The sequence below is a fragment of the Mus musculus genome, chromosome 4 (assembly GCF_000001635.26).
Source record: "Mus musculus strain C57BL/6J chromosome 4, GRCm38.p6 C57BL/6J".
NCBI lineage: Eukaryota > Metazoa > Chordata > Mammalia > Rodentia > Muridae > Mus > Mus musculus.
This window is the reverse complement of record NC_000070.6, coordinates 136,281,470-136,308,752: the sequence shown is the minus strand read 5'-3', so window position 1 is coordinate 136,308,752 and position 27,283 is coordinate 136,281,470. Positions and strand designations below refer to the sequence as shown.

Genomic DNA, 27,283 nt, shown 5'->3' with positions numbered 1-27,283 from the left:
GATTAAAGGTATGTACTATTATGTCTGGCCCATATACTCTTTTTGGCTTGGGTTTTTTTATGTGCTTGTTTTGTTTTTAAGGTTTATGTGGGGGGATGTATTTTGCCTGTATGTATTCTCTGTAACACATGTGTGTCTGCAGAGATCAGAAAAGGATCTCAGATCCCCTGGAACTGGAATTGCAGATGGTTGTGAGCCACCTTGTGGGTCCTGAAGGAGCAACAAGCGCTCTTCACCTCTGAGCTAACTCTCCAGTCCTTCATCAAAGGTATTTTAAATGGAAAGTGTGCTTCCATTTTTGTGGAGCATCTATAGACCAGGCTGGCCTCGAACTCAGAAGAACTCTGCCTCCCTCTACCTGCAGAGTGCTGGGATCAAAGGCATGCACCACCACCACCCAACAAAAACAAGTCTTTTTGTTCTTTTAAGATTGATTGATTGATTGATTGATTGATTGGTTTAATGTATGTAAGTACACTGTAGCTGTACAGATGGTTGTGAGCCTTCATGTGGTTGTTGGGAATTGAGTTTTTAGGACCTCTGCTCGCTCCCATCAGCCCCACTCACTCCAGTCCCGCTCGCTCAGACCCTGCTTGCTCCAGCCCAAAGATTTATTTATTATTATACATAAGTACACAGTAGCTGTCTTCAGACACACCAGAAGAGGGTGTCAGAGGGTTTCAGATCTCATTATGGGTGGTTGTGAGCCACCATTTGGTTGCTGGGATTTGAACTCAGGACCTTCGGAAGAGCAGTCAGTGTTCTTACCTGCCGAGCCATCTCAACAACCAAACACAAGTCTTTATAACTCCAACTGAAAAAATATTTTCCCTTTTCCTGTAAGCAGCCTGAGATGACTTGTGAAGATGGTTCACTATCCTCTTGGCCCAGAAACCCCTACAAAATCATGCAAATCAAGAGATTCAAATTTGCATGCTCACTTTTAAGAACACCCATGAAACTGGCCAGGGCATCTAGAGTATGCATATCTGGAAAGCCACCAGGTATCTGAAAGATGTCACTTTAAAGAAATTATTGTGAGTTCCAGTGATGTAATGGAGTTTGTAGGTGTATCCAGGCCAAACAGCGGGGCTGGACATTGGGTCGACAGCCAAAAGAGTGCTGAATTTTTGCTGCACGTGCTTAAAAAATGCAGAAAGTGATGCTGAACTTAAGGGTTCAGATGTAGGTTCTCTACATATCTCGTGAACAAAGCACCAGGGATGCGCTGAGAGAGCTCATGGCCGCCAGACTACCTGGTACATGATTCCCAGTCCAATCGAGATGATCCTCACTAAAAAGGCGCAAATCGTTCCGAAGCCAGAAGAGAAGGTGGCACAGAAGAAAAGATATCCCAGAAGAAACCAAAACTTAACGGCACAGGAATAGACTCAGCACAAAACAGGCACAGACAAAAGGAAAGGTCATAAAAGGAGAGAGAAACAGAGAGAGGAGGGAGGAAGGAGGAAGAGAAAAATTGCTTTTTAGTTAGAGTCGCAGCGGGGTGGCAGGTTTGCCAGCTGAAGAAGGTATATATTATCATCCAATGAAAGTGTGAAGGGCTGCCAGGCTCAGTGGCAAGAGCCCTTATGTACTGAGACACCGCACCAGCCTGTACCATCATCATCATCATCACTATTATTATTTATTTCTTTATTTTGTGGTACTGGGGACCAAACCTAGAGCCTTGTCTATGACAGGCAACAACTCTGCCAGCAAGTTACACCCCAGGCAAAAAAAAAAAGTCTCACATGTAAAAAGCAAATTTTTGTCATGAAAGAAAATGTCTCCTGGGACTTTATCAAACAGACCTGGTCATTCCTTACCGTGTCTTCATCCTGAGCATCTTACCTCATTCCATGCTCACAGTTGATCCATGTTCTCTTCCTTTACACATGAGGACGCCAAGGCCAGATCAGAGCTGAGACTCGTACTCTGCTGTAACTCTAAATTCCCTGCTCAAATAAATTGTTATTCTACATGGCCAGAAGAGATACCTCCAGCCAGTAAAATCATCCTTCCTTCTATAAACCTCCTTGTATAACGTGATAGCTCTCCTCCCCCACCCCGCAGTCCCCGTTGGAGAAGGTCATCGGCTAGCACCACCACACCTGGTTTGTATTGTGACTTCAAATTTCTTTTTACATTAACAGATTTTTTTAAAGATGTTATTTTTATAGCTGGGCAGTGGTGGTGCGTGCTTTTGAACCCAGCACTCAGGAGGTAGAGGCAGGCAGATCACTGAGACCAGCCTGGTCTACAGAGTAAGTTCCAGAATAGTCAGGGCTACACAGAGAAAACCTGTCTCATAAAGGAAAAGAACAACAAAATTTTTTTAATTTTTTAAAAAAAAATTTAAAAAAACAATGTTATTTTTGTGGGTGCCAGTGGAGGCTAGAGAAGGGAGGAGGAGCAAACATTACAGACTGTGAACTATTTAACATGGGTATTGGGAACCAACCTCCCACCCATGGCAAAATAGCAAGTGCTCTAAATTAGTGATTTCATATCTCCAGCCCCTACATTAATTTATACAAATCAGAGCTGGAAAGAAGGCTCAACACTTAAGAACCCTATTGCTCTTACAGAGGCTGTAAGTCCCACGTTCAGCATCTATGGTGGTTTGAATACCCTTGGCCCAGAGACTGGCACGATTAGGAGGTATGGCCTTTTTGGAGTAGGTGTGGCCTTGTTGGAGGAAGTGTGTCACTGTGTCACTGTGGGCATGGGCTTTAGGATGCTCATCCTAGGGCTGGTGAGATGGCTCAGTGGTTAAGGGCACTGACTGCCCTTCCAGAGGTCATGAATTCAAATCCCAGCAACCGCAAGGTGGCTCTCAATCCCAGCACTTGGGAGGCAGAGGCAGGCAGATTTCAGAGTTCAAGGGTAGCCTGGTCTACAAAGTGAGTCCCAGGACAGGCAGGACTACACAGAGAAACCCTGTCTCAAAAAAAAAAAAAAAAAAAACCTAATGAGAAAAACAAAAACAAAATCTATGGGCAGGGCCTGAGCAAGAGGGAGAAGGGAAGGGAGAAAAAAAGATGCTCATCCTAGCTGCCTAGAAGCCAGTCTGCCAGTCTTCTCCTAGTGGCCTTCAGATGGAGATGTAGAACTCTCAGCTCTTCCTGCACCATGTCTGCCTGGACACTGCCATGCTCCCACCTTGATGATAATGGACTGAACCTCTGAACTGGTAAACCAGCCCCAATTAAATGTTCTTCTTATAAAAGTTGCCTTGGTCATGGTATCTGTTAACAGCACACCGATGGTGTCATACAACCATCTGTAACTCCAGGTCCAGGGGGAGCTGACCCTCTTCTGACCTCCATGGGTCTCAAGCATGTGTGTCTCATACATGGAGGCCAAACAGTCGCACATAAAATAAAATTAATAAATCTACTTCTTTTTTTAAATTTTTTTATTTTTTGTTTTTTGTTTTTTTGAGACAGGGTTTCTCTGTATAGCCCTGGCTGTCCTGGAACTCACTTTGTAGACCAGGCTGGCCTCAAACTCAGAAATCTGCCTGCCTCTGCCTCCCAAGTGCTAAGATTAAAGGCATGAACCACCACTGCCCGGCTACTTTTATTTTTGTAGATAGGCTCTTTCCCTGTCCTGGAACTCACTGCATAGACCAGGCTGGCCTTGAACTCACAGAGGTCTACCTGCCTCTGCCCCCTGAGTCCTGGGATTATAGGTGTGTGCCACCCTGCCTGGCTAACATATCTAATTTGTATGTGAGCCTAAGTGTTCACTGAGTTCTTTAGAAGCTATCAGATTCCCCAGGAACTTAAGTTACAGCAGTTGTGATTGACCGAACATGGGTACTAAGAACTGACCTGAGATCGATCATCTGGAAATGCCGTTCGCATCCTCAAACCCTGAGCCATCCCTTCAGCGTGCCTCCCATTATGATTATTTGTTGATTGAATTCTCTTTTTTTTTTAAGATTTATTTATTTATTATATGTGAGTACACTGTAGCTGTCTTCAGACACACCAGAAGAGGGCGTTAGATCTTGTTAGGGATGGTTGTGAGCCACCATGTGGTTGCTGAGATTTGAACTCAGGACCTTCAGAAGAGTAGTCGGCGCTCTTAACCGCTGAGCCATCTCACCAGCCCGATTGAATTCTCTTTAAAACAAAACAAAACAAAACAAAACAAACAAACAAACAAAAAACAAACAAACAAACAAACAAAAACCTGAAGAGAGCTCTCCTTTCCCAGCCTAATTTTTAAAATGCAATAGTCAGCTTTTAGTTCCAGTCAGGATTACCAAATCCAACTTTCAAGTGTTAAATACTTGGATTCTTCCATTCTACAATTGTGGAATTCCCTGGCAACTCACCAGGAGGGCCTCAGAGTTCCCACCCAGCAACACCAAATTCCTCATCCACTTTAAAGAGACCAAAACAGGTAATATCTCAGCAGGAGCCACATTCCAGCTGACTGGTGCACACAGCTCCTTCGACCCTAGTTATTTTCAGGTTTCATTATAGGCAAGCAGAAGAGATAGACACCACGGAGGTGATAGTGCAAGTCTTTACCTCAAATCCTGTCTGAGAAGGTTAACCACCCATATTCAAAGACTCGGGTTAAATACACAGATTCACAAATCCAATTCTACAGGGATTGTGAATCTTGTTTGCAGGATCAGTGTGGTGCTGTGAAGTAATTATAGCGTTCAGTCTAACTTTAGCACATGTTTGGAAATTCAACAAAACACTAAATAGACTGTGTATATAACTAAGCCCTCATTACCCTTAAGCGAAAATATCCACTGCAGGACGGGGCATGTGCTCTGTAATTATCGTGAATAATAACCACAGTATAAGGTTTTTTTCCATTTACTGCCTTCCAAATTCCAAACCTTACTAGACCTCTTACCCTCACTTGCACATCTTGAAATGGGACAGACCTTTTGCCCGGTGACTCTCCTGTCCTGGTTCCTCCTTCCTGGTCCTCCCCTCTCCTCCAGAGCATTAACCATCGGTGTTCCCAGGATTCCATGCGTCTCGATCCTCTCACTCCATCCGATACTCCTCATTTCTGTCCGTGCTTTTGCTACCACTTTTTTTTTTTTTTTCTTTTTCTTTGACAGGATCTCATGTAACCTAAGCCGTCCTCAAACTCACTGTGTAGCGCTGAGGGTGACTTTGAACTCCTGATCCTCCTGTCTCAGCCTCTCTTGCATTGGGATTACAGGTGCATTGTCCCATCGGGTTTATGTGGTGCCGGGAGACCAGAACCAGACTGTGAACACTCTAGCCAAGCATTCAACTAACTGACTACAACTCCAGCCCCTATCATTTCCATGTAAGGGGTATTCTCACTAATTGCTAAGGATGGTGTTTGTTTGTTTGTTTGTTTGTTTGTGACAAGGTCTCACTATGCAGCCCAGGCTACCAATCCTCTTGCCTTGGCCTCCTAAGCACCAGGATAACCAGCTTATGTCACCATGCTCAGCTCATCCATGTTTCTTTATCTACGGCGACATCTCTGGTCTTGAACTTTGGATTCATACTTAACACTCAACCAGTTTCTAACCCCATGAGTGTCATACATAGCTGTAATCCCAACACTTGGAAGGCTAAGGAAGGAGACTCATGAAAACTTCCAGACCCAGCTTGGGCTACACATTGAGTTCCAAGGCTAGCTCAAGCTACAGCGGGAGACCCTGTCTCAAAAACCATTGTAAAGATGACTTTTGTCCCCACCATTCAATCCTTTGTCCTTGAGCTCAGCCACAGCAGCCATCTGGTGGCTGTTCGCTCTGTGAGACCTGTGCTCAGCTCCTTCTTCCAAGGAACCCATCCTGCTATTCTGAACTCTGCCTAGAGAGCAACGGTGGCTTCCTTCTTTGCGAGTCTGGGGTCTATTACAGAGCTTTATAAGTACCAGGCAAGTGGTCTGCCGCTGACTTACACTGTGGACAGCTTTGGGGGCAGCTTCTAGAAACTTGGCAGGAATCTGACATTGGGCCAGGACACAGAAGTAAGCTCAGGCAAGAATTTGACTTTGGACTATGACAGGAAAGTAGGCTCAGATTAGAATATTTACATTTCGGCTAATACAAAGCTCAAGCTAAACTCAGCAGAGCAAAGAGGCGATTCTTTTATCTTGGACAGCCTGATAAACCCCTAGAAGCAGTGATCAGACGACTGTGTTTATTGCCTTGTTCATACCTTGAGTATTTGTGTTTATCACCTTGTTTGTTCCTTGACCTAGAACTGACCTAATTCTTTGCCTGTACTTAAAATGGTATAAAAGCAGACTGAGAGTCATGCTACAGTGTTGTCTAGTTGTCTTTTTTCTTTTCAATCCTCACTCCTTCCCTTGAGACCCGGTTGACTGACTGAGCTGGCTTGGTCATTACACCCCTACCCCAAACAACTTGTCTTTAAGGGAACGTTCCACGGCCACTTTCTGTAAACTCAGTTCCTAGCCATTCCCCTTAAGTTTCTTCATTCCTACCACTTGATATGTCTTTTATTTGTTTGTTTGGTTGGTTGGTTTTTGAGACAGGGTTTCTTTGTGTAGCTCTGGCTGTGCAGGTTGGCCTCAAACTCAAAGATCTGCCTGCCTCTGCCTCCTGAGTGCTGGGATTAAAGGTGTGCATCGCCATGGACTGGCCACTTGATTTGTCATTTATATGCCTTGATTTTTTTTCCCATAGGGCATGAATATATTTATCCAACTCCCCACCAAAAGCAGTGAGGCTCGGGAAAGTCAAAGTCTTTGTCTTCTTTAGACTTTTTTTTTTACTTTATGCACATGGATGTTTTTTCTGCCTGTATGCCTGTGTACTGTGTGCATGCCTGGTGCCCTTCAAAGTAAGAAAGGGGGCCTCTTGTGGTCTTTATTCCCATCCTATATTCCTTTTCTTTGTGTTCTCTGTTCTATTAAGAGCATACTAAACTGTACAATAAACCACAGACTTCAGTAATCTGGGTCTCAAAGGTACTGACTCTTTAAGTCTCTCATGAAAAATGTACAGTAGTGATCTTGGAACCAGGACCGAGACATGACTCTAAACGGAGGCCTGACCGTTCTTTCCCATTACCACTGGGTTCTGTGCTTTTCCAGGGGTGTCCTCCTATCCATGTGTAGTGTGCAGTGTGCAGATCCAAGTTCCATCCATCTCCGGACAGTGTCTCAGGGTACAGTACACACAAGCAGATTGATCTGCCTCAAGACCTGGAGACAAGACTCTGAAGAGGGCTGCTTAACTGAGCACAGAATTTGCAGGTCCTGGGCACATAGAACTGTGATATAGAAGTAGGGGCTGGGGCTGGTGAGATGGCTCAGTGGGTAAGAGCACCCGACTGCTCTTCCGAAGGTTTGGAGTTCAAATCCCAGCAACCACATGGTGGCTCACAACCATCCGTAACGAGATCTGACGCCCTCTTCTGGAGTGTCTGAAGACAGCTACAGTGTACTTACAAATAATAAATAAATAAATCTTTAAAAAAAAAGAAGTAGGGGCTGGCCGGGTGGTGGTGGCACACACCTTTAATCCCAGCACTCGGGAGGCGGAGGCATGTGGATTTCTGAGTTTGAGGCCAGCCTAGTCTACAAAGTGAGTTCCAGAACAGCCAGGGCTATACAGAGAAACCCTGTCTTGAAAAAAAAAACAAAAAGAAAGAAAGAAAGAGAGAGAGAGAGAGAGAAAGGAGGAAAGAAAATATGGTCTACAAAGTGAGTTCCAGGACAGCCAGGGCTACACAGAGAAACCCTGTCTCAGAAAAAAAGAAAAAGAAAAGAAAGAGAGAAAGAAAGAAAGAAAGAAAGAAAGAAAGAAAAGAAAATGCCTCTGGCGGGGTGGGGGTAGGGAGGAATGGCTCAACAGTTAAGAGCTCTTCCAGAGGTCCTGAGTTCAATTCCCAGCAACCACATGGTGGCTCACAACCATCTATAATGGGATCTGATACCCTCTTCTGGTGTCTCTGAAGACAGCAACCGTGTACTCATAACATAAAAGAATAAAGAAATTTAAAAGAAGAAGAAGAAGAAGAGGAGGAGGAGGAGGAAGGGGTCAGATCTCGATACGGATGGTTGTAAGCCACCATGTGGTTGCTGGGATTTGAACTCCTGACCTTCAGAAGAGCAGTCGGGTGCTCTTACCCACTGAGCCATCTCACCAGCCCCCATAGAGCACTAATTAAGAACACATTTAATCCCAGCATTCAGGAGACAGAGAGGGAGGGAGGGAGGGAGGGAGGGAGGAAGAAAATGCCTCCATAAGATCAGTCCGTAGGCAAGCCTTTAAGGTTTTAATTTTGATAATTATAGTTGTTTGTTGTTGTTGTTGTTGTTTTGTTTTTTTGTTTTTTTCGAGACAGGGTACACAGGTTTTTCTGTGAAGCCCTGGCTGTCCTGGAACTTATTCTGTAGATCAGGCTGGCCTTGAACTCACAAATCTGCCTGTCTCTGTCTCCTGAATGCTGGGATTAAATGTGTTCTTAATTAGTGCTCTATGGGGGCTGGTGAGATGGCTCAGTGGGTAAGAGCACCCGACTGCTCTTCTGAAGGTCAGGAGTTCAAATCCCAGCAACCACATGGTGGCTTACAACCATCCGTATCGAGATCTGACTCCCTCTTCTGGAGTGTCTGAGGACAGCTACAGTGCACTTAAATATAAATAAATCTTTAAAAAAAAAAATAGTGCTCTATGTGGGAGGGCCCAGCACATTGTGGGTAGTGCCACCCCTGGGCTGGTGGTCCTGAGTTCTATCGGAAACCCAGCTGAGCAAGCCATAAGAACCAAGCCATTAAGGAGCACTCCTCCATGGCCTCTGTATTAACTTCTACCTTGAGATTCCTGCCTAATTTGAATTCCTGGTCTGACTTTCTTTACAAATGGACTATGATGTGGACATGTAAGCAAAAATAACCCCTATCCTCCCCAAGTTGCTTTGATCATGGTGTTTCATCACAGCAATAATAGACCTAAGACAAGTTGGTACCAGAAGTGGGGTATTGCTGTGATAGACATGTCTATGTTGGTTTTTTGTTGGATTTTTTGTTTTGTTTTGTTTTTATTTTGGAAGATTGAAGAACTTTGGACTAGAAAAGTCATTGAGTGTTGAGAGCACAGTGAGATGTTTTGTAGGAAGTTTAAAATGTTGAGCGAGGTGCAGACAATGGAGGCCTGGCTTGTTAAGTTTCAGAGGAAAACTTAAAGACTCTACAGGGCCATTTGTTATTTAGAACTAAGAGTCTATGTTCTGTTTAGCTGGAGCTGAAGAGTCAGCTGTGAATAACAAGATTCCAGAACTACTAATGTGAAACCCTTGCTTTGCTGGGATACTCAATGCTGCTCAGCTGGAGCTTAGAAATTAGTGGTGATTAAGAAGGCATTTGCGCCATTGAGGTGAAATTTTCTGGAAAGTTTTCCTAAGAGGCAGCACACAGAGGTTGTGTTCCAGAGAAGGCCAAGGGTGTACTGTAGGCTGGCAGCCAAACTTGGTAATGTGTAGGAGTCACTCAGGTGGTACTGGTTTTGAAGGTGTTAGGAAGTCATGGAGAGTGGCTGAGGCTGTGGGAAAGGCTAGGAAAGGCCATTGGAGAAGGTGCAATCTCAGTAGCAAAGGCCCAGGATTCAAGAGATCATGAGGAGAAGTTGAGACTTATCCCAATGCAGAGAGTCCATCTGCAATCCCAGCACGTGGGAGGCAGACACAGGAGAATCAGGAATTCAAGGTTAGCCTGACTACACAGAGAGGCTCTGTCAGAAGGAAGGAAGGGAGGAAGGAAGAAGATGGGGGAAGAGAAGGAAGAGGGGAGGAAAGGGGAAGGGAGGGAAAAGAAGGATAGGAAAATGAAGAGGGGAGGGGGGAGAGGGGAGCAAGACATTGATTTCCAGGTTTATGGGAGGAAGAGGGATAAACACTTGTGTTCAATCCAGGAAAACCAGGAAGGACACACTTGGTCTAGTTTTCTGGAAGAAGTTGCGATAGAAACTTGAAGAAAGAAGAAAGCTACTCAGAGAGAGTGGACAGCAGCAGCTATTCAAGTGCTGGGGAGGTGGAATCAGATCACAGACCTCTTTTCAGCCATGGAGGAACCTCACTGTTTGTAGCTGGCAATATTTATATTTATGTGTACATGTGTGCCTGTGTGAGCCATCTAATGTGAGTGCTAGAAACTCAACTGATTGTCTGTTAGAGCAGCCAGCACACAACCGCTGGGCCATCTCTTCTGCCCTAACATGCCAAGGCTTTATTTTATTTCATTTCATTGAGGTATCTCCATGTAGCCCTGGCTGTCCTGGAACTCTCTATGTAGACCAGGCTGGCCTTGAACTCACAGATCCACCTGCCTCTGCCTCCTCAGTGCTGGGATTAAAAGAGCGTGACATCATTCCCAACTGCAAAGGTTTTATTTCTAATTTTTCATTTATTTGTTTGCACTGCTAAGCTTTGAACCCTAAGTCTCCACAAACACCCAGCAGGGCTCCACCACCAAGCTTCCATGCCCACTCCGCTTTCTACCTTTAAAAAGCTTGTGTTTATTATATTATGTATGTGTGCCTCCTGCATGAGTTTATTTGCAAAATATGCATATAACACGTGGAAGCCATAGGGCATTGAATCCTCTAAGTAACAAGTGGTTCTGAGATATCCGAAGTGTGGGTGCCAGTAATCCCATGTGGATGCTGAGAACAGAAGCCAGGACCTCTGAAAGAGCAGTAAGTTTTCTTCTTCTTTTCGCTTCTTTCCTTTCTTCTTCTTCTTTTTTTTTTAAGATTTATTTATTTGTTTTATATATGTGAGTACACTGTTGCTGTCCTCAGACACACTAGAAGAGGGCGTCAGATCTCATTACAGATGGTTGTGAGCCACCATGTGGTTGCTGGGAATTGAACTCAGAAACTCTGGAAGAACAGCCGCTGAACCCTCTCTCTCTCTCTCTCTCTCTCTCTTGTTTTTGTTTTTGTTTTTGTTTTTGTTTTTTGAGAAAGTTGTTTCGTTTGTAGTCCTGGCTGTCCTAGAACTATGTAGACCTGGCTGGCTTCAATCTCACACAGATCCACCTGCCTCTACCTCCCAAAAAAGCCCTCTTAACTACAAAGCCATCTCTCCAGACCCACACCTCCCTCTCCCCATTCAGTGCAGGAGATCAAGTTCTTTGCCTTTCAGAAAAACCATTAGAGCTAAGGCAAGGGAGAGCAGACTGAATTTGACGGAAATGGAGTGAACTCGCTAGGTGGCTGTTTCATTAAGAAAAATGTGGTCCTGGTGCCAGATGACTGCTAATATTCTGAGTACCATTAGGTGATTTAACCTCTGCAACTTGATGAGGTAAATATAATAGGTATAACTCATAGAACTCAAAGAAAAGAGGCGCTAAGTAATTGCTCTAAGTCATTTGGTAAACCATGTAAGTAGGGGAAAAGGTTGCTAGACTTGGGAAAGGTTTAAAGGTAACACAGATAGGACTAAATAGCTATGCAATTGGCAGTTGTCACTGATTGAGGAGACGGAGGGGGTGGAGGGTGCCGGAGCTTCAGAGAGCATGAGACAAGGATAATATGCAAGCTTCCAGCTGGGCTAACTGGGCAATGACTACCTTAGGAAATTGCAGGAGAAGCCATGGGGTCTAGAGGAGAAGGGTCTGTGAAGGATGGTATGGGCATCTCCATCAGGAGCTACTGAGAGGCAGCAGCTGCAGAGGCTGTGGTGAAGCCCAAGCAAGAGTTGTGATCATGTCTTCCAATCCAACTCCAGGCAAACGCAAAACAGCAAACTACCTTTAGAGATGTTGGAAATGATGCCAAATTTGAAAACAAAACAAATGAACTCCCTACATTGTCTTGCACTGTTTTGTTTTTATCTGTTGGTAGCTTCTTTTTTTTTGTTTGTTTAATTTATTTATTATTATATGTAAGTACACCGTAGCTGTCTTCAGATACACCAGAAGAGGGCGTCAGATCTCATTACGGATGGTTGTGAGCCACCATGTGGTTGCTGGGATTTGAACTCATGACCTTTAGAAGAGCAGTCAGTGCTCTTACCCACTGAACCATCTCTCCAGTTACTGTTGGTAGTTTCTAAGAGCCCCTATCTCCTTCCCTTCCTCGCCCTGATTCTGATAGGGTCTGACTGTGTACCCCAATTCTGTCTACACCTCCAGAGTCAGCTGGGATTACAGGTGTGTCATCAGGTCTGGCAAATTGTTTTTGCTTGTTTGTTTTAAATATTGACGCTCCAGCGATCCACTTGTCACCCACCTGTCTCTGCCTCCTGCATGCCAGGATTACAGGTGTATATATACATCTAGTCTAAGAGGCCTAAGATTTAATTATCATTTAAAATGGTGTGTGTTTATGTATGTGTTGTGTGTGTCTGTGTCCACACGAATGTGTGTAGGTATGCACACATGAGCGCAGGTGGAATTGGAGGCTCCTAGAGAGTTCTAACACAAGCCTCCTAAGGGCCTGTTTCCTCTAGGGTGTGGAAGCTGGAGCTTCAGACACACCGGAGAGCCAGTTAGCAGATAAGCAGGTTGGTGTCCTCCCTGGAGCCCTACCAGCCTGGAAACAGCTCTGAGCTCCCTCTGCACCCCTCCACTGCTGGAGGACAGTTCACGCCTGAGCAAGTTTGCTTTGCCAGGAACGCTGCAGAGACAGTAACATCCGAAACACGCACACCGGAGATTCCCTGTTAAACTTCTGGTGAGTTAACGTTTTAACTCCTTTCTGGCCACTTAAGATGCTGAGCTGGCAGAGGGTTTTGCCTGTGCTTTGGAACTGAAGTTCAAACTCCCCATGCTAAGTACCCACTGTTCTACTGATGGCATTCCCAGCAGCCCCCACACTTTTCTTTCTATTTTTTTTTTTTTTCATTTTGAGAGAGGGATTCTCTGTGTAGCTTTGGCTGTCCTGGAACTCACTCTGTAGACTGGTTTGACCTGGAACTCAGTGATCCCGCCTGCCTCTGCCTCCTGAGTGCTAAGATTAAAGGTGTGCGCCACCATGCCCAGCTTTTTTTTTTTTTTTAACTTTACAATTATTTTTAAATGTATAATGAGGATTTGCCTAATGTGTGTTTGTCCACCACAAACAGTACCAGAGGACATCCAATCCCCTAGGACTGGAGTTATAGATGGTTTGGAAGTGCCATAGGGGTGCTAGAAATCAAACCCAGGTGCTCTAGAAGAGCGGCCAGTGCTCTTGACCACCAAGCCATCGGAGTCTTTCAATGTTGCCCAGCCTAGTCCCAAAGCCCTGGTCTGCTATGGCACCATGCCTAGCAAGAAACAGCTTAAGTCTTAAAAAGTTTATTACATGTGTGAGGGATGGAACAGTGACAAGTGGGAACCTGTTCTCACACTGTCACACTCAGGGGTTCAGGGATTCAAACTCAGGTGGCCAGGTTTGGTGGCAAGCCCCTCTACCCTTTGAGCCATCTTACTGCCAGATATTAAAGTATCTTTTCTTTGCTGAGTCTAAGCTACAGGCTAAATCATTTCCCTTTAATGTCTGTAGTCTCCCAATTATGAAGACATAAAGCATTTCTTCCCACTACCTCTGTCCTGGCTGACCTGCCACTAAAAAAAGTACAAGTTATTAAGAAAAAACTTAGCAGCTGGAGAGATAGCTCAGCGGTTAAGGGCATTGACTGCTCTTCCAGAGGTCCTAAGTTCAATTCCCAGAAACCACATGGTGGCTCACAACCATCTATAGTGGGATCTGATGCCCCTTTCTGGTGTGTCTGAAGAGAGTGGCAGTGTACTCATATACATTAAAATAAATAAATAAATCTTTAAAAAAAAAGAAATTACTTATAAGTAATTTAAAAGTTATGGCCACACTCTGTATATCCATCATCACTGTCTTAGACAAAATGTGCTCTGGTCTTCTTAAAAAGAGTTTTCTTTTGGGCCAGGGGGTGGTTGCATATGCCTTTGATCCCAGCACTCAGAAGGCAGAAGCAGGCGAATTTCTGTGAGTTCAGGGCAGTATGGCTTACAGAGCTAGTTCCATGGAGAAACAATATATATATATTCCATGGAGAAACAATATATATATATGGCAGTTTTGCCTGCATGTGTGTGCCTGGTGCCTACAGAGGTTAGAAGATAGTCTTGGTCCTCTGGAGTCACGGACCTTTGTGAGGCACTGTGTGGGGTCTTGGAATGAAACCTGAGTCCTTAGAGAAAACAAGCGGTGTTCTTAGCTGTTGAGCCACCTCTCCAGCCCCTACTTGTCTTGAACCACAAGCTCTGTTTTTAAGAGATGGTCTCATGTTTTACTATTTTTTTTGTCCCTTTTACTAACTTACTGGGGGTGGGGTTAGCACATGCCATTCGTTTCTGCCATGTGGGTGACAGGAGTTGAACTTGGGTCATCAGGATTCCACTAGAAGCATCTTTACCCACCGAGCCACCTTCCTAGCCATTTTAATGGTTTTTAGTTTTTGTTTTGTTTTGTTGGTTTGTAGACAGGGCCTTCCTACACGTAGACTAGGCTGACTTCAGACTCATGAGCTCCGCCTGACTCTGCCTCCCGAGAGTCGGGATATAATGTGTATACCACTATGCCTAGCACTGGTTCCTGCTGTGTTTCCAGAAACTCTCTTTTTAAAACAAGAACTCTAATTTTTACTTTTGGCGTGTTTTCCTCTTTCCTGCAAAGCTAATAAGCTATACTTTCATGTTGCTTTTGCCACGGCCATGACTCCTTAGGAATCTATTCAGGTTTTCACACTGACCGGACCAGATGTAGCATATTCAGAGTTCAAGACAGTGTGCCCTCAACTCCTACTGGAAAGCCTATGCAAACTAACTGTACAACCTGCACAGCATAAATGTAAAGATGATCATGCACGATTTTAATGAATCTCATGAAAATGAGAGGCTCTACTATCAATGAGTTTGAGATTACCAAGATAACTCAGTGGTTTTGAGTTTAAAAATTATACCTTTAATTATAGAATATTGTTAAGATAATACAGCTATAGACAAGACACTAGGATGGTTGACCAATACCAAGGGAATCTGCTCTACAGATTTATCTGCTCATCCACTCTCCACAACCATAGAACACAGGCACAGACTGTCTGGTGTGTGCAGAAACGGCCAGGGACTTGCGAACAGAGGGCATGCACATAGCGTTAAGTGAAGTGTGGTGCTTGTATGACTTCCGCAGCTCAGCACAGGGAGGGGAGCGGCTGACCACAGCGGAGTGGACTGAGCTGGCACGGCCACTGCCTTTTAAGCCACCCAGCTGGAGTGTACGGATATGAAGAGATGGGAAGGCCATCGGGAACCTTCTGGGAACCTTTCATCTCTTAGAAGGCAAAAGCAGCAAATGGGATTCAGCATAGCCTTCAAGGGCTGGGGCTGCGTGGTCATGGTGGGGGTGCACAGGCGCGTGCGTGTGTGTGTGTATGTGTGTGTGTGTGTGTGTGTGTATGCATGTGTGTGTGTTAGTGTATGTGTGTGTGTGCACGTGTGCGTGTGTGTTAGTTTTAGGAACCGAGGAGGGAAACGGGGTGCAATGAAGCTGGGTCAGAGGGTCTGTCTTCTACAAGCCACTCCCAGGCAGACACTTATGAGGCTCAAAGAAGCAATGGGAGACCGCTGAACTGCACCCAAGTCATCGGCTGCACTGATACAGAAGATACATCCGAGTTTAGTTACCAAGAACATGTAGTCACCTAACAGTTAAAGTATGAATACCCACAGTAGGCTCCATTTTGTACAGAATAGAAACCATGTGCCCTGCCCCAAGTCTGCCCTCTAATGGGAGTGCCCACTTAGAGGCCCTCTGAGTGGTTGCTCCTTCGGTTGCTTTTCAGGTTGTCACTAGTGATATGGTATCATCCAGCTGTGGCCACAGTGACTCTCTGTGACGAAAGCACTGGGCTTTAAGTGCCAAATCCTAAAGAACTTTAACAAAAAGGGTTTTCTTAGTAAAAAAAAATAATAATAATAAAAATTACACTTGCAACTTTGCAACAAAGCACCATAGAAATACACTGGGACTCTTTAAATTCATACACGCACTCGCGCGCGCGCACACACACACACACACACACACACACTGGAAGTCCCAGCTCCCTGGGTGCCAACTCCTCTCCATCCCCTCGGGGCTGAATAAGCACCAACATCTGGGCTATCTAAGGAGAACTGAAGTACTGGGCTACGCTGGTCAACTCGTTTCACTATTTGTGTCGCCGCAAACACATTCCTCCATAGGTCTATTCGTGTCTTCGGATGAGGCCACTCATCACGGAAGATAATTCAGTCTGAGGAAGGCCAAGGACCTGAGTGTCCAGTCACTCTCTCGCCACTGGTGGACACATCCACACAAGTGCTTAGTTCTGTACAAAACCAAACCTTAAGGAGCGCATGGTGCTTGAGCACTGATGCTAAACCTTTCTCTCCGTAACAAAAGAAAGAAAATAAAATAAAGGACACTTCTCACATCAGAGTTATGTCTACAGTTCTAGCTTATGATCTACATCACGCAGGAACATGCTGATTATGACTTCAGATTCTGCTATCAGAATACACGTTTTACTGTACATACGCATGCCTTTATGCAAGCTAAGAGAAAGACTGGGGTGTGGCCCTCTCAAGCCCTAGAGTTAGCAGTGCAGGGGCGAGTGATCTTAAAGGCTAGATGGCAAAGACCACAGTACCGACTGCTGTTCCCTGGGAAGAGTTCTGGGCTCCCTTCCCTGGGGCGGTCAGTTCACTTCCTACTTCCACTCCACCAGGACTTCCAGACCTATCTTTTCCTAAAGGCAGTTTCCCTGCTAGGATCCCTAAAGTGATTATTGAAGAAAATACAGAAGCCTGATGAATGGCAGTCTCGATGGCTATCTCTTGCTGACGTCACCGCCCATGGGCCCTTGGTCCTTGAACCTGTGCCTCCAGTTTCCCGTTTCCTGTTACATTGTATCTTCGGTCAGCTTTCAAAAACATGCAAGCTATACCCAAGTGAGAAACAAGGAGAAACCCTGTGATCACTGCTTTCAGCAGGCAGAATCCTGTGCACAAGGAGAGGTTTAGATATGAAGGTGAGCTACTCAAAATAAAATAAAATAATAATAAAAAAAGAGCCCTTTGGAAGGGATGTGTGTGAGCCCAGCCACTACAGCTTGTCAACAGTTGCAGCTCAGGGCAAGGCCACCTGCCTTCTGCCAAAGCAGTTGTGACCATCCTATTTCTCCTGGGTCAAAGATACGAGAGAGAAAAAAAAAAATTAAAGATGTACTCCATCTCCAGGCCTGAGCATCCGCCAGCATCTTGTCCTCTGGTCTTCAGCTCTCAAGGAGGGGGCTGACTTTGATGAAGCAATTCATATGATAATCAGTGAATAAACATCACCGTTTTGGAGGAGGGGACAGCATCCTGGAAGCTGTGGGTCAGAATTTCAAAAGGGTTGCTTTCTTTTGTGTTTTAGACTGTAGCCCATAACTAGGGAAGCCAGAGCATTAAAAACAAAAGAGCTGTCTTAAGGAAGCCCGCTGATATCAAAACGTCACTTGGCCTCCAAACGAGTCCTTTCTTACCCGGGGTTACAGGGCCTAGTCGGTATGAACTCTCTTGTGTTTAATAAGCGCTGAGCTCCGGCTGAAACTCTTATCACACTCGGTACATTCGTAAGGCTTCTCTCCTGTGTGCACTCTCTGATGCGTGATGAGGTTGGAGCTCTGCGTGAAGCCCTTTCCGCACTGCACACATTCGTAGGGCTTTTCTCCCGTGTGGGTTCGCTGGTGCTTGATGAGGTCGGACCTTTCCCCAAAGCTTCGCCAGCACTCGTTACACTCGTAGGGCTTCTCCCCGGTGTGGATCTTCTGGTGCGTGATGAGGTGCGAGCTGCGGCTGAAGCTCTTCCCGCAGGCCGTGCACTCGTACGGCTTCTCGCCCGTGTGAGTCCGCTGGTGCTGGACGAGGTGGGAGATGCGGCTGAAGTTTTCCCCGCACTCGTTACAGTGGTAGGGCTTCTCCCCGGTGTGCGCCCGGCGGTGCCGCACCAGGTCGGAGTTCTGGCTGAAGTTCTTCCCGCACTCGTCGCACTTGTAGGGCCGCTCCCCGGTGTGCACGCGGTAGTGCTTGATGAGGTCGGAGCGCTCGCTGAAGCCCCGCCCGCACTCGTGGCACTCGTAGGGCTTCTCGCCCGTGTGAGTCCGCTGGTGCTGGGCGAGGTGGGAGCTGCGGCTGAAGCTCTTGCCGCACTCCTCGCACTCGTACGGCTTCTCCCCGCTGTGGGTCCGCTGGTGCTGGATGAGGTGGGAGAGGCGGCAGAAGCTTTTGCCGCACTCGGTGCACTTGTGAGGCTTCTCGCCGGTGTGGATCGTCTGGTGCTGGATGAGGTGCGAGCTGCGGCCGAAGCTTTTCCCGCACTCGTTGCAGTCGTAGGGCCGCTCGCCCGTGTGCGTCCTCTGGTGCTGGATGAGGTGGGAGCTGCGGCTGAAGCCCTTCCCGCACTCGTAGCACTTGTAGGGCCTGTCTCCCGTGTGCGTCTTCTGGTGGCGATTGAGGTCTGAAATCTGACTGAAGGCTTTCCCACACTGAGAACAAATGTGGTAGCGGATGCCCGCGTGCGCTTCCTTGTGGACAAGCAGGTCAGTGACTTGCTGGAGAGGGTAGCTGACCCACTCCTCCGCTGTCAGGTCTCCCCACGGCCTTTCTGCCTGGTCCCCACTTTCGAAGGCCTCTTCGCTTCCAGGATTCTTCTCGGCATTCTCAAGAGGCTCTTCCGACATGGTCGCGAATTCCACATCGTCACTAAACTCCTGTTTGGGGTTGGCTTCATTCTCGCTCCTGATCTCAAAATCTGTAAGGATGGTGCAGAGTCAGGTCAGTGCACGGCCATACCTGCTGAGTTCTAGACGCTGGACTAGGACGGTTAGTTATCCCTCTAGTCCCGGGGCTGGAGAGTAAACCTGGGATTTCTAAAGCTCAGCTCCACCACGCCCACCTGGTACTGAGCGCGCTGGCTCTCGCTCTGGCTCGCTCGCTATCTCTCTCTCTCTCTCTCTCTCTCTTAGTTTTTCAAAACAGGGTTTCTCTGTATGTAGTCCTAGCTATCCTGGAACTTGCTCTGTGGACCAGACTGGCATAGAACTCAAAGATCAACCTACCTCTGCCTCCCGACTGCTGAAATTAAAGGTGTGCGCCATCACCCCATCAAATCAGGTTTCTTAGTACATGAGAGAAAACTGTATGTAATAGGTATGTTCCCTGAAAAGACCCTATGGGTAAATTAGTTTACTAACTAGCCACAAACAAACTGAAAACCTAAGAGAGGCTGGGAAGATAGTTTAGAGAGGAAAGTATTTGTTGTACAAACATTAGAATCTGGTGTGGGATATCAGGCACACACATAAAAACTGCACATACCATTAATCCCAGAGCTTAAGGTGATGGTCAAGTGGATCCTGGGGCTTGCCCGCCAGTCTCACTGAAAGAGCTAGCTCCAGGTCCAATGAGAGACTGTGTCTCAAAAGTAAGGTGGAAACGGACAGAGGAAGGAGCTGAGAGTGAAGCCCTGGCTTACACCCAGGCAAATGTTATCTGCACATCCATGTGCACACACACGCATCTACCCCATCACACGTGCACAAACAAACACACACACACACACACACACACACAGAAATCCAAATGTTTAATAATACATTAAAGGACCCAAGGAGCCCTGAGATAACAACCTTGAGGAGCCTGAGAGATGGCTCAACGGTCTCTTGCAGAGGACCTGAGCTCAGTTCCCAGCACCCACAACTGTTTGCAACTCCAGTTCCAGGGGATCTGACACCCTCTTGTGGCCTCCATGGGCACCAGGCATGCACGTGGTACACAACACACACTCAGACAGAACATACACACACATTACAAGGAGCAACTAAACAATGAAAACAGTTACTAATCCTCCCCCTACATTTATCTGGGTAAGAAAAAAATCTTTTGGTAATTCTATCTAAGAAATGTTCCTGAGACAGACTGTAGGGATTCAAGAGTGTATCTTTTAAAAGACGCTCCTTTCTTTCTTTTCTCATTCTCTTTTTTTGTTGGGTGGGATGATATAGTTAGGTTCTACTTAAAATAGGTCTGAGTAAATAACATAGTGATGGCTGTTGAATCTTTACTTCACGTTTAATTATGTGTATGCATCTAGGTTGGAGTATGTGTACATGTGATTGCATATGCCTTCAGGAGCCAGAAGAGGGCATCTAATCCCCTGGAGCTAGAAATACCAGTGGTTGTAAGGTGCCTGCTATGGGTACTGGGAACTGAACTCAGCACCTCAGCAAAAGCAATGTCCACTCTTAACATTTGAGGCATCTCTTCCACCTGTTCCTGGATTTGTTCACTTTGTGTTTGGTATTGGAGTTGTTGCTGCCTTTAAAGAACAATTCAAGGGACAAGAGCTCAAGGAAGTAGGGGAGGGGAGCAAATCAGATCAAGTGTTTGGACACGTGTATATGAAAATGTCAAAATGAAACTCATTATTAGTATCACCTAAAAATGAATAAAAAATAAAAAGAAGACTCCAAGGAAACTGGGACATCAGAGAGAGAGAGAGTCCAAGCAAAGAAAACCTGTCAGGTCGCCTTCTGTTCTGAGAATAAAAACATTTTAAAATATCTCAGTCCTATGTCTGGCTGTATGCCGGACTGAGGATGAAACCCAGGGCTTCAAGTCTGCTAAGCAAGCGCTCTACCAACCGAGCTGCATCTGCAGCCTCACGACTTCTCCTCTGAATAGGATCTGTGAGCTGACTATTCAGTGGTTCTTCTGAAACAAGACTGGGGCTGGAGAGATGGCTCAGCAGTTAAAAGCACTGGCTGCTCTTCTGAAGGTCCTGAGTTTAAATCCCAGCAGCCATATGGTGGCTCACAACCATCCGTAATGAAATCTGATGCCCTCTTCTGGTGCATCTGAAGACAGCTACAGTGTACTTACACATAATAAAAGGAAAAAGAAAGAAGACACACTTGAAGGATGATCGCCTCTGAAAGATCTCTAGACAAGAACCGACCTAAAGTACCTGAAGCAACGCTGCAGCTATGGAGCCAAAACAAACATAGAAGGGAGGTTTCTGTCCTCCTGTGAACCCACCTCAGAGCCCTCATCTTCCAGCGCCCCAGAGAAAAAGCACCATTTATAGGGCATTTATGTCCTGGCGAGCACCAGAGTGTAAGACCTGTTTGGTCAGTAATCTGTACAAACAGGCCACAGAGCCGCTAATGACTCAGGGCACGAGAATCCTCAGAGTCTCGGAAACGGCAGAAACTTTACTTTTCATTTAAGACTGGGAAACACGGATCTTCCCACACTTAAAGATTTGAATGAGCACCAAAGCAGGTAACTAACCGTGTGGTTTTCCTTAACAACAAACAAGGCTGTATCGAAAAGACCTAAGCCGTTCTGACAGTTTCAAAACCCCTAAGAGGTAAGACAAGATAAAAGTCCTCACTCACCCAGTGAGACAACATTTCCGTAATTCTCCTGCATCACATCCCTGTAAAGATCTCTCTGTGTAGGATCCAGAGGTCTCCATTCTTCCCGAGTGAGGTACATGGCCATATCTTCAAATGTCACAGGGGCCTGAAATCACACAACGCTTCCTCACTACTTGGTATCTAGGAGTTTAGAACCAGCTTTTCTTCTTGAAATTAGAGACATGGTTAGAAATGTCGAGAAGGCAGTGGCATTAAGTCTCATCTGTAGAGTCCGAAGGAAAAAAAAAATAATAAAGAAAGAAGAAAAAAAGACATGTGGTCAAAAGACAGGGGCAATCTACTAGCTTCCCGCTCAGGCCGTCCCTGCCCACTTTGGACCCTTACATACAAGGCTCTCCTTTTCTTAGACCAGTGAAATTCTCGTCTTTATGGCCCAGTTCTAGAGCCAACTGCTGTTCTGTTTCTCCCCACCCTTTATCACTCTTCGCTCCATCCTTGGACACCACATCTAGAATTAACCACTCCTCGACTTACTATTTCCCACACCACAATACGTCCTTGCTCAGGCCAACAGAATACTTACCATATCGCATCCAGGTTAACCGGACACACCGTTCTCCCTACAGATTGTTGGCAAGAAGGGTACCACCCATCTTGTTTGGTTTTATTCTCCTCAGTATTTAGTCTTACAGTGGGTGTTCTATATATGCTTGTATATGGTTATATTAGCCAACTCGAAGCCCGTATACTAAGCAGAATAGCAAAATGAGCTTATCCCAGGGAATTTCCTATAGGGGTTTGCAGACGGGGAAACACCGGGCAAGATGGGTAAGCAGAGCCCTCGGGGCTTACCTGAGTCCCAGACATGAGCAGGGTGGCTGCCATCTCGGGCTCAAGCGTTCGTCTCCTGGGAGAGAGAGAGCAGGAAAACCAGCTAGCAGACAACGTTGAAGGAGGCGAAAAGCAGGACGTGAGGCGCGGCAAGAGGCCCTGCCCACTACTCCCTAGGGCTGGAGTTCTGGTCGCAGGGTATGAGGGGAAGGCCCAGGACTGGTCACTCTCCTCTCTGACTCCCGAAGAGTCACCCACTCTCCGTGTCTCGGTTAATATCGAGTACGTGCAACGTTAGGGTAGGAGAGGGCAGGCACTGGCTGGGTGCCCCCTAGGCTGGGGGGTCAGGCCGATGCAATTCAAGGGAGGAGGCTTTCAACCCAGCCCATAGAACGCCTCTGCTCTGCCATCTCCGGGCTGGGACCTTTCCGGCAGCAATCCCAGCCAATCAGCGAAAAGAAATCGTAAAATATCTGACCAATCAGAAGCCAAACCATCAGCCCTCCTCCTGCGGCGTGGCCGGGTAGCTCCATCACGCGTGCGCGCACCTCGCGGCCTGACGGGACTTGGAGTTTCACTCTGGCGTACAAAGGCCACTTAGCAGCCAAGAGCAGGGGAGGGAAAAGAACAAAAGGGAAGAGACAGGACCGCGACCTTCAAGACCAGTGAGAATACCCCCACACATACTTTTTTCTCGGAAACCACAGCACGACTCAGCAAAGGAAGCGTCTGTGTTTTTTTTTTTTTCTCATGGCCCTACGACCATCTTTGAGTCATATATTATCCGCGAGGTTAGATTGAGTGTGGAAGCTCGGGCTGACCTCAGCTGAGATCACCCCTCATTTGACAGCCCAGGCCAGAGCGGGAAAAGGCTTCTTTTCCCTCCCTTGGGAGACTCCCTGGCCGGGATGGAACTTTGGGCCCCGCCCACGGACTCCCAACACCGCCTGAAGCTCTCGCTTTCTGGATACTGAGAACTACAACTCCCAGTAGGCCTTCCGGCAGTCACAACCCACCCCAGACTACATATCCCACGAGGCCTCGCGTCCCCTGTCCGGTGCTGGAGTGCTGTCCGCGGCCCGGCCCAGGGTGTTCCAACGTTAACCCTGTAGGGAGCGTCTCGAGCTCTTTTATAGAGACGGAGCTCAAGTGCACCCATCTAAGTCGCCAAAACATTGAAATCAGAAGCGGGGGGGTGGGGTAGGGTGTGTAGGGAAATAGCTGGCCCTGGAGTGGGAGACTCAGGGACTTGGTACTCTTGAGGGTGTCTCTGCTGAAAGGAATCTTGGAGACCTCCCAACATCATGAAAACCTTAGGCCTGCGACAACCTGGAGTCCTAAGGATGCTAGTAGTCTCTGTTTCAAAGAAATCACAAAACCAGATTAGGACAGAACGGACAGGCTTACCTCCTGGTCTGTGGTCGCTGGCTCCTCAGAGATCTAAAGAGGCCTGACGTTCAGAAAGGTTCTAGATATCACCAGCAGATTCCAGAGATCTCAGGGCCATGAATAGAAATCCGAATCCATGGATTAACAGGCAAAGGGCAGGGTTTGGTTGTAGGATGAGCACAAAGCTTCAAGACTGCAGAGACTGTTCTATAGCTCCGGGAAACAACAATCTCATAAACAGATCTCCGAGGCCACAACAGCTGGCCAAGAAACATCAGCGTTGGCTATGCTGCATTCACTCAGAATCCTCCAAATGGAAGGACTTGTAGCCTTTCCTTTCCCTAGCGGGGATGAAGGAATTAGACAATGGAAGGCGAGGGCTAAGCAAAACAGGGATTCTGTGTGGGGAAGAGCTCCCAGCTTGCTGTAGCCTTGGAGAGGGAAGTGATGGAAAAAGAATATAGCAGCTTATTAGGGACTCCCACCCTCTTCAAGTTATAAATATCCCCAAACCTTGGCTTGATGCCCAGACGCCTGTTGTCTCTGACTGAACGGGAGACTTCTCTGCCTAGGCTGGGAAAAGGGACTTTTCTTTTGTTTTACAGATACATCCACACACACTGAAGGACTTGGGGAATTTTTTTTTTCCAAATAAGATTCCCGGCCATGCTTTTATTAGAGTGTTCTGTTCCCAATGCCCAGTTATTTATGGCTACATGACTCAGGGGTCTAAAAAAAAAACAAACTAGCAGGACCCCTACCAGCCACAATGAATCTCTTCTACCTGTGCTTCTCTTGTGCTCCCAAGGGTAGGACTAAAAAATGTTTCGATGCCACAAAATTGCACTATTCTACCTACTGTAAAATGTATCCAGCCACCATGTGAGTTAGAATCCTGAAGGATTTACAACAGCCAGAATATGGGCATAAAGATTGGACAGACCTAGGCTGGGTATCTTTCAGAAAAATCTCTCCAGGCCCATTTCCTTTTTTAAATTTTATTTTATCTTTAATTATTTATAAAGGGGAGGGATATGAGCATGTGAGTACAGGTGCCTGGAGAAGCCAGAAGAGAGTGTTCGGTTCCTGCTGGAATTACTGGTGGTGGTGGTGGTTAGCATCCCTCTAGGCTCCGCCCAGCAGTTACCTAGCAACAGCCTGCCTGTCTCTACCCCAGGTACTAGCCTGGAGCCAGGCAGTATAAGGACTTATCTCTCTCTCTCTCTCTCTCTCTCTCTCTCCCTCCCTCCCTCCCTCCCTCCCTTCTTCTTCCTCTCTCTCTTTTCCCCACATGTCCTAGCCAGCCTTTCTTCTCTTCCTTTCTTCCTCTCTCTTCTCTCTGTCCTCTCTTCCCCTTCCTCTGCCTCTATTCCTTTCCAGGTCCCTGGCTCCCTTCCCCCAATAAACACCCTTTTATACCAGACCTAAATGTTTGAGGGGACACCTTGGCAGAGCCCAATGAAGTGCTCTCTCTTGAATTATTATGCCACGTTCGTAAAATACCACAGTTGTAAGCCACCTTATATGAGCACTGGAAAACAAATTTGGGACCTTTGCAAGAGCAGTATACTCTTTGAACCACCAAGTTATCTCTCCAGCCCTTCTCTCCTTTTCTGTACAGTTGGAATTGCCTCTGCTAAGGATGTTGGGGAGGGATTTAAAACACACCTGCACAAAATGAACACTAAGACCGTAGGTATTTGGATGAGCCTGCCTTTCATAGCAGGAGAAACTTCCAGAAATGCTGTGGGTATATTCAGTGGCCTGAAGGTCTGGGAAGTCCACTCTGGGATGACCTTATCTTCACACTATTTCCGCTGGAAATACAGCCAGTGGGCGGTGTCAAGTGAGTGGTCCGTAGAGCCTACCTGGGATTACTAGTAACCCAGCAAATTGAGGCCTCATTCAGAGAAAGCGGAGTCAGGGGTCAATAACCAAACTCCTAGAACAAGGAGAGTGACTGGTGTTGAGGCAGTCTGCTTAAGTCAGGTCCCTCCCTGGAAGGGCCTCCCTCTCAAGGCTCTTTTGTAAACTCTGAGGCCTTTTGTCCCGCTGCTGCCAAGCTTTAAACCCTCTTTTGTCCCTCCTGCTTTTCCTTTTATTCCTAAGGGCTGTGCCCGCGAGCAGGATGGCTCTGTGTGCCCTGCTTGTCAGCTTGCCCCTAGTGTGTGCTTTTTCTTTACCCACCTGGGAGAGGAGTGCAGGTGGGAGCAGGTTGGGAAGCCCCTGGAGGAGTGGGGAAGGGAAGACAGAGGCTGTGGGGCTTCCTGTTCCAGTTAGTAGCTTGCTTCCAAGGGCTGGGAGGCAGTCCCTGGAGGAGGAAGCCACTTCCTGCCCTATTGTTCAGGGTTACGCAGAAATACTCTTCTGGGTTTTCTAGATTGAGTTGGAAAGTCCTGTCTGTTCCATCAGCATTCAGCAAATGATGATGACCTACTGGGTGTGGAGGCTTCCCGCCAGCCTGGTCTGTCCTGGGGAAGTGAGGACCCTTCTTGCACGTCTTTAAAGTGTGCATTTGCTACTGGGCGAGTGTTCCTGTGGGGCTCTGTAAATGATTCTTTTTCATAAATATTTTTAAAAGATTTATTTCATTAACTGTGTGTGTGTGTGTGTGTGTGTGTGTGTAAGAGTCACATCTCCTGGAGCTGGATTTACAAGCCATCGTGAGCTAGTGTGCCACCCAACATGGGCACTGAAAACCAAACTCTAAAAGCACAAATATGTTTAACATCTCTCCAGCCCCATATTTTAATAAATCCTATGGTTATCTAGGATCAGTTCAATTGCAGCTTTTTTTTTCTTTTTCTTTCTTTTTTTTTTTTTTTTCTTTTTTGGTACCAGAAGCATTAATGTGCTAAGCATTTAAAACTATGTCTCGGGCTGGAGAGATGGCTCAGCGGTTAAGAGCACTGACTGCTCCTCCAGAGGTCCTGAGTTCAAATCCCAGCAACCACATAATGGCTCACAACCATCTGTAATGAGATCCGGTGTCCTCTTCTGGTGTATCTGAAGACAGCTACAGTGTACTCATATGCATAAGATAAATAAACAATTCTTTAAAAAACAAAACAAAACAAAAAACAACCCTATGTCTCTGTGTTTGTAATCCTACTTTCGAACGTTCTATTTCAAAGGAAATGACCTGGGTCTCCCTTGCCCTTACAGCTGCACCTAGCCGGACATCCCGTCATGTCCCCGCCCACCACCCCCTTCTCACTGGGAAGGTGGGAGGTGACACCCCAGCAGTCTTGCAGACTGTAGACACTTCAGAGGTGGAGACCAACCGTGGGTGGGAGGGAGAGCTTTCATCTTGAACAGTTTGTGCGAAGGCACAGAGGTGTGAAAGGATCGCTCCATTCCAGCAGGGCTTGGGTTTCTGAGGACAGGAGGGAAGAGTGGCAGGGGAGGAAGCAGGGCAAGGACAGCGTCTGTCTCATGTTCCCTTGCATGCCTGCCTGCCTGCCTGTCTGTCTGTCTGTTGTCTGTCTGTCTGTCTCTGCCTCTGCCTGCAGATCAGTGAAGCTGGTGGTAAGTCCCACAAGCAAGGCCCAGGGGTTGGCCTGGCTGAGAAGAGCAAACGGGCTCTGCAGGAGGGCATCAGGCCCCAAGGAGTGGGGAGCTTGGCCTCATAATGCTTCTGCTGG

General features: G+C 46.7%; 1 protein-coding gene across 6 annotated transcripts; it reads right to left on the bottom strand.

Moving 5' to 3' along the window:
• Positions 1 to 14,810: 14,810 nt before the first annotated feature.
• Positions 14,811 to 24,585, bottom strand: Zfp46 (zinc finger protein 46). 6 transcript variants are annotated; one of them, NM_001356308.1, is made up of 4 exons: positions 23,658 to 24,077; positions 22,272 to 22,326; positions 21,438 to 21,681; positions 14,811 to 18,790 (listed from the first exon to the last, which is right to left on the bottom strand). In NM_001356308.1, exons 3-4 carry the CDS (start codon positions 21,541 to 21,543, stop codon positions 17,538 to 17,540), a joined length of 1,359 nt encoding a protein of 452 aa, NP_001343237.1. In that variant the 5' UTR covers positions 21,544 to 21,681; positions 22,272 to 22,326; positions 23,658 to 24,077; the 3' UTR covers positions 14,811 to 17,537. The 6 variants fall into 6 exon arrangements, with proteins under 6 accessions (NP_001343237.1, NP_001357580.1, NP_033583.2 ...); NM_001370651.1 differs by having other exon boundaries at positions 21,438 to 21,564; XM_006538728.1 differs by having other exon boundaries at positions 14,901 to 18,790; positions 21,438 to 21,564; positions 22,272 to 22,846; positions 23,658 to 24,585.
• Positions 24,586 to 27,283: the final 2,698 nt, after the last annotated feature.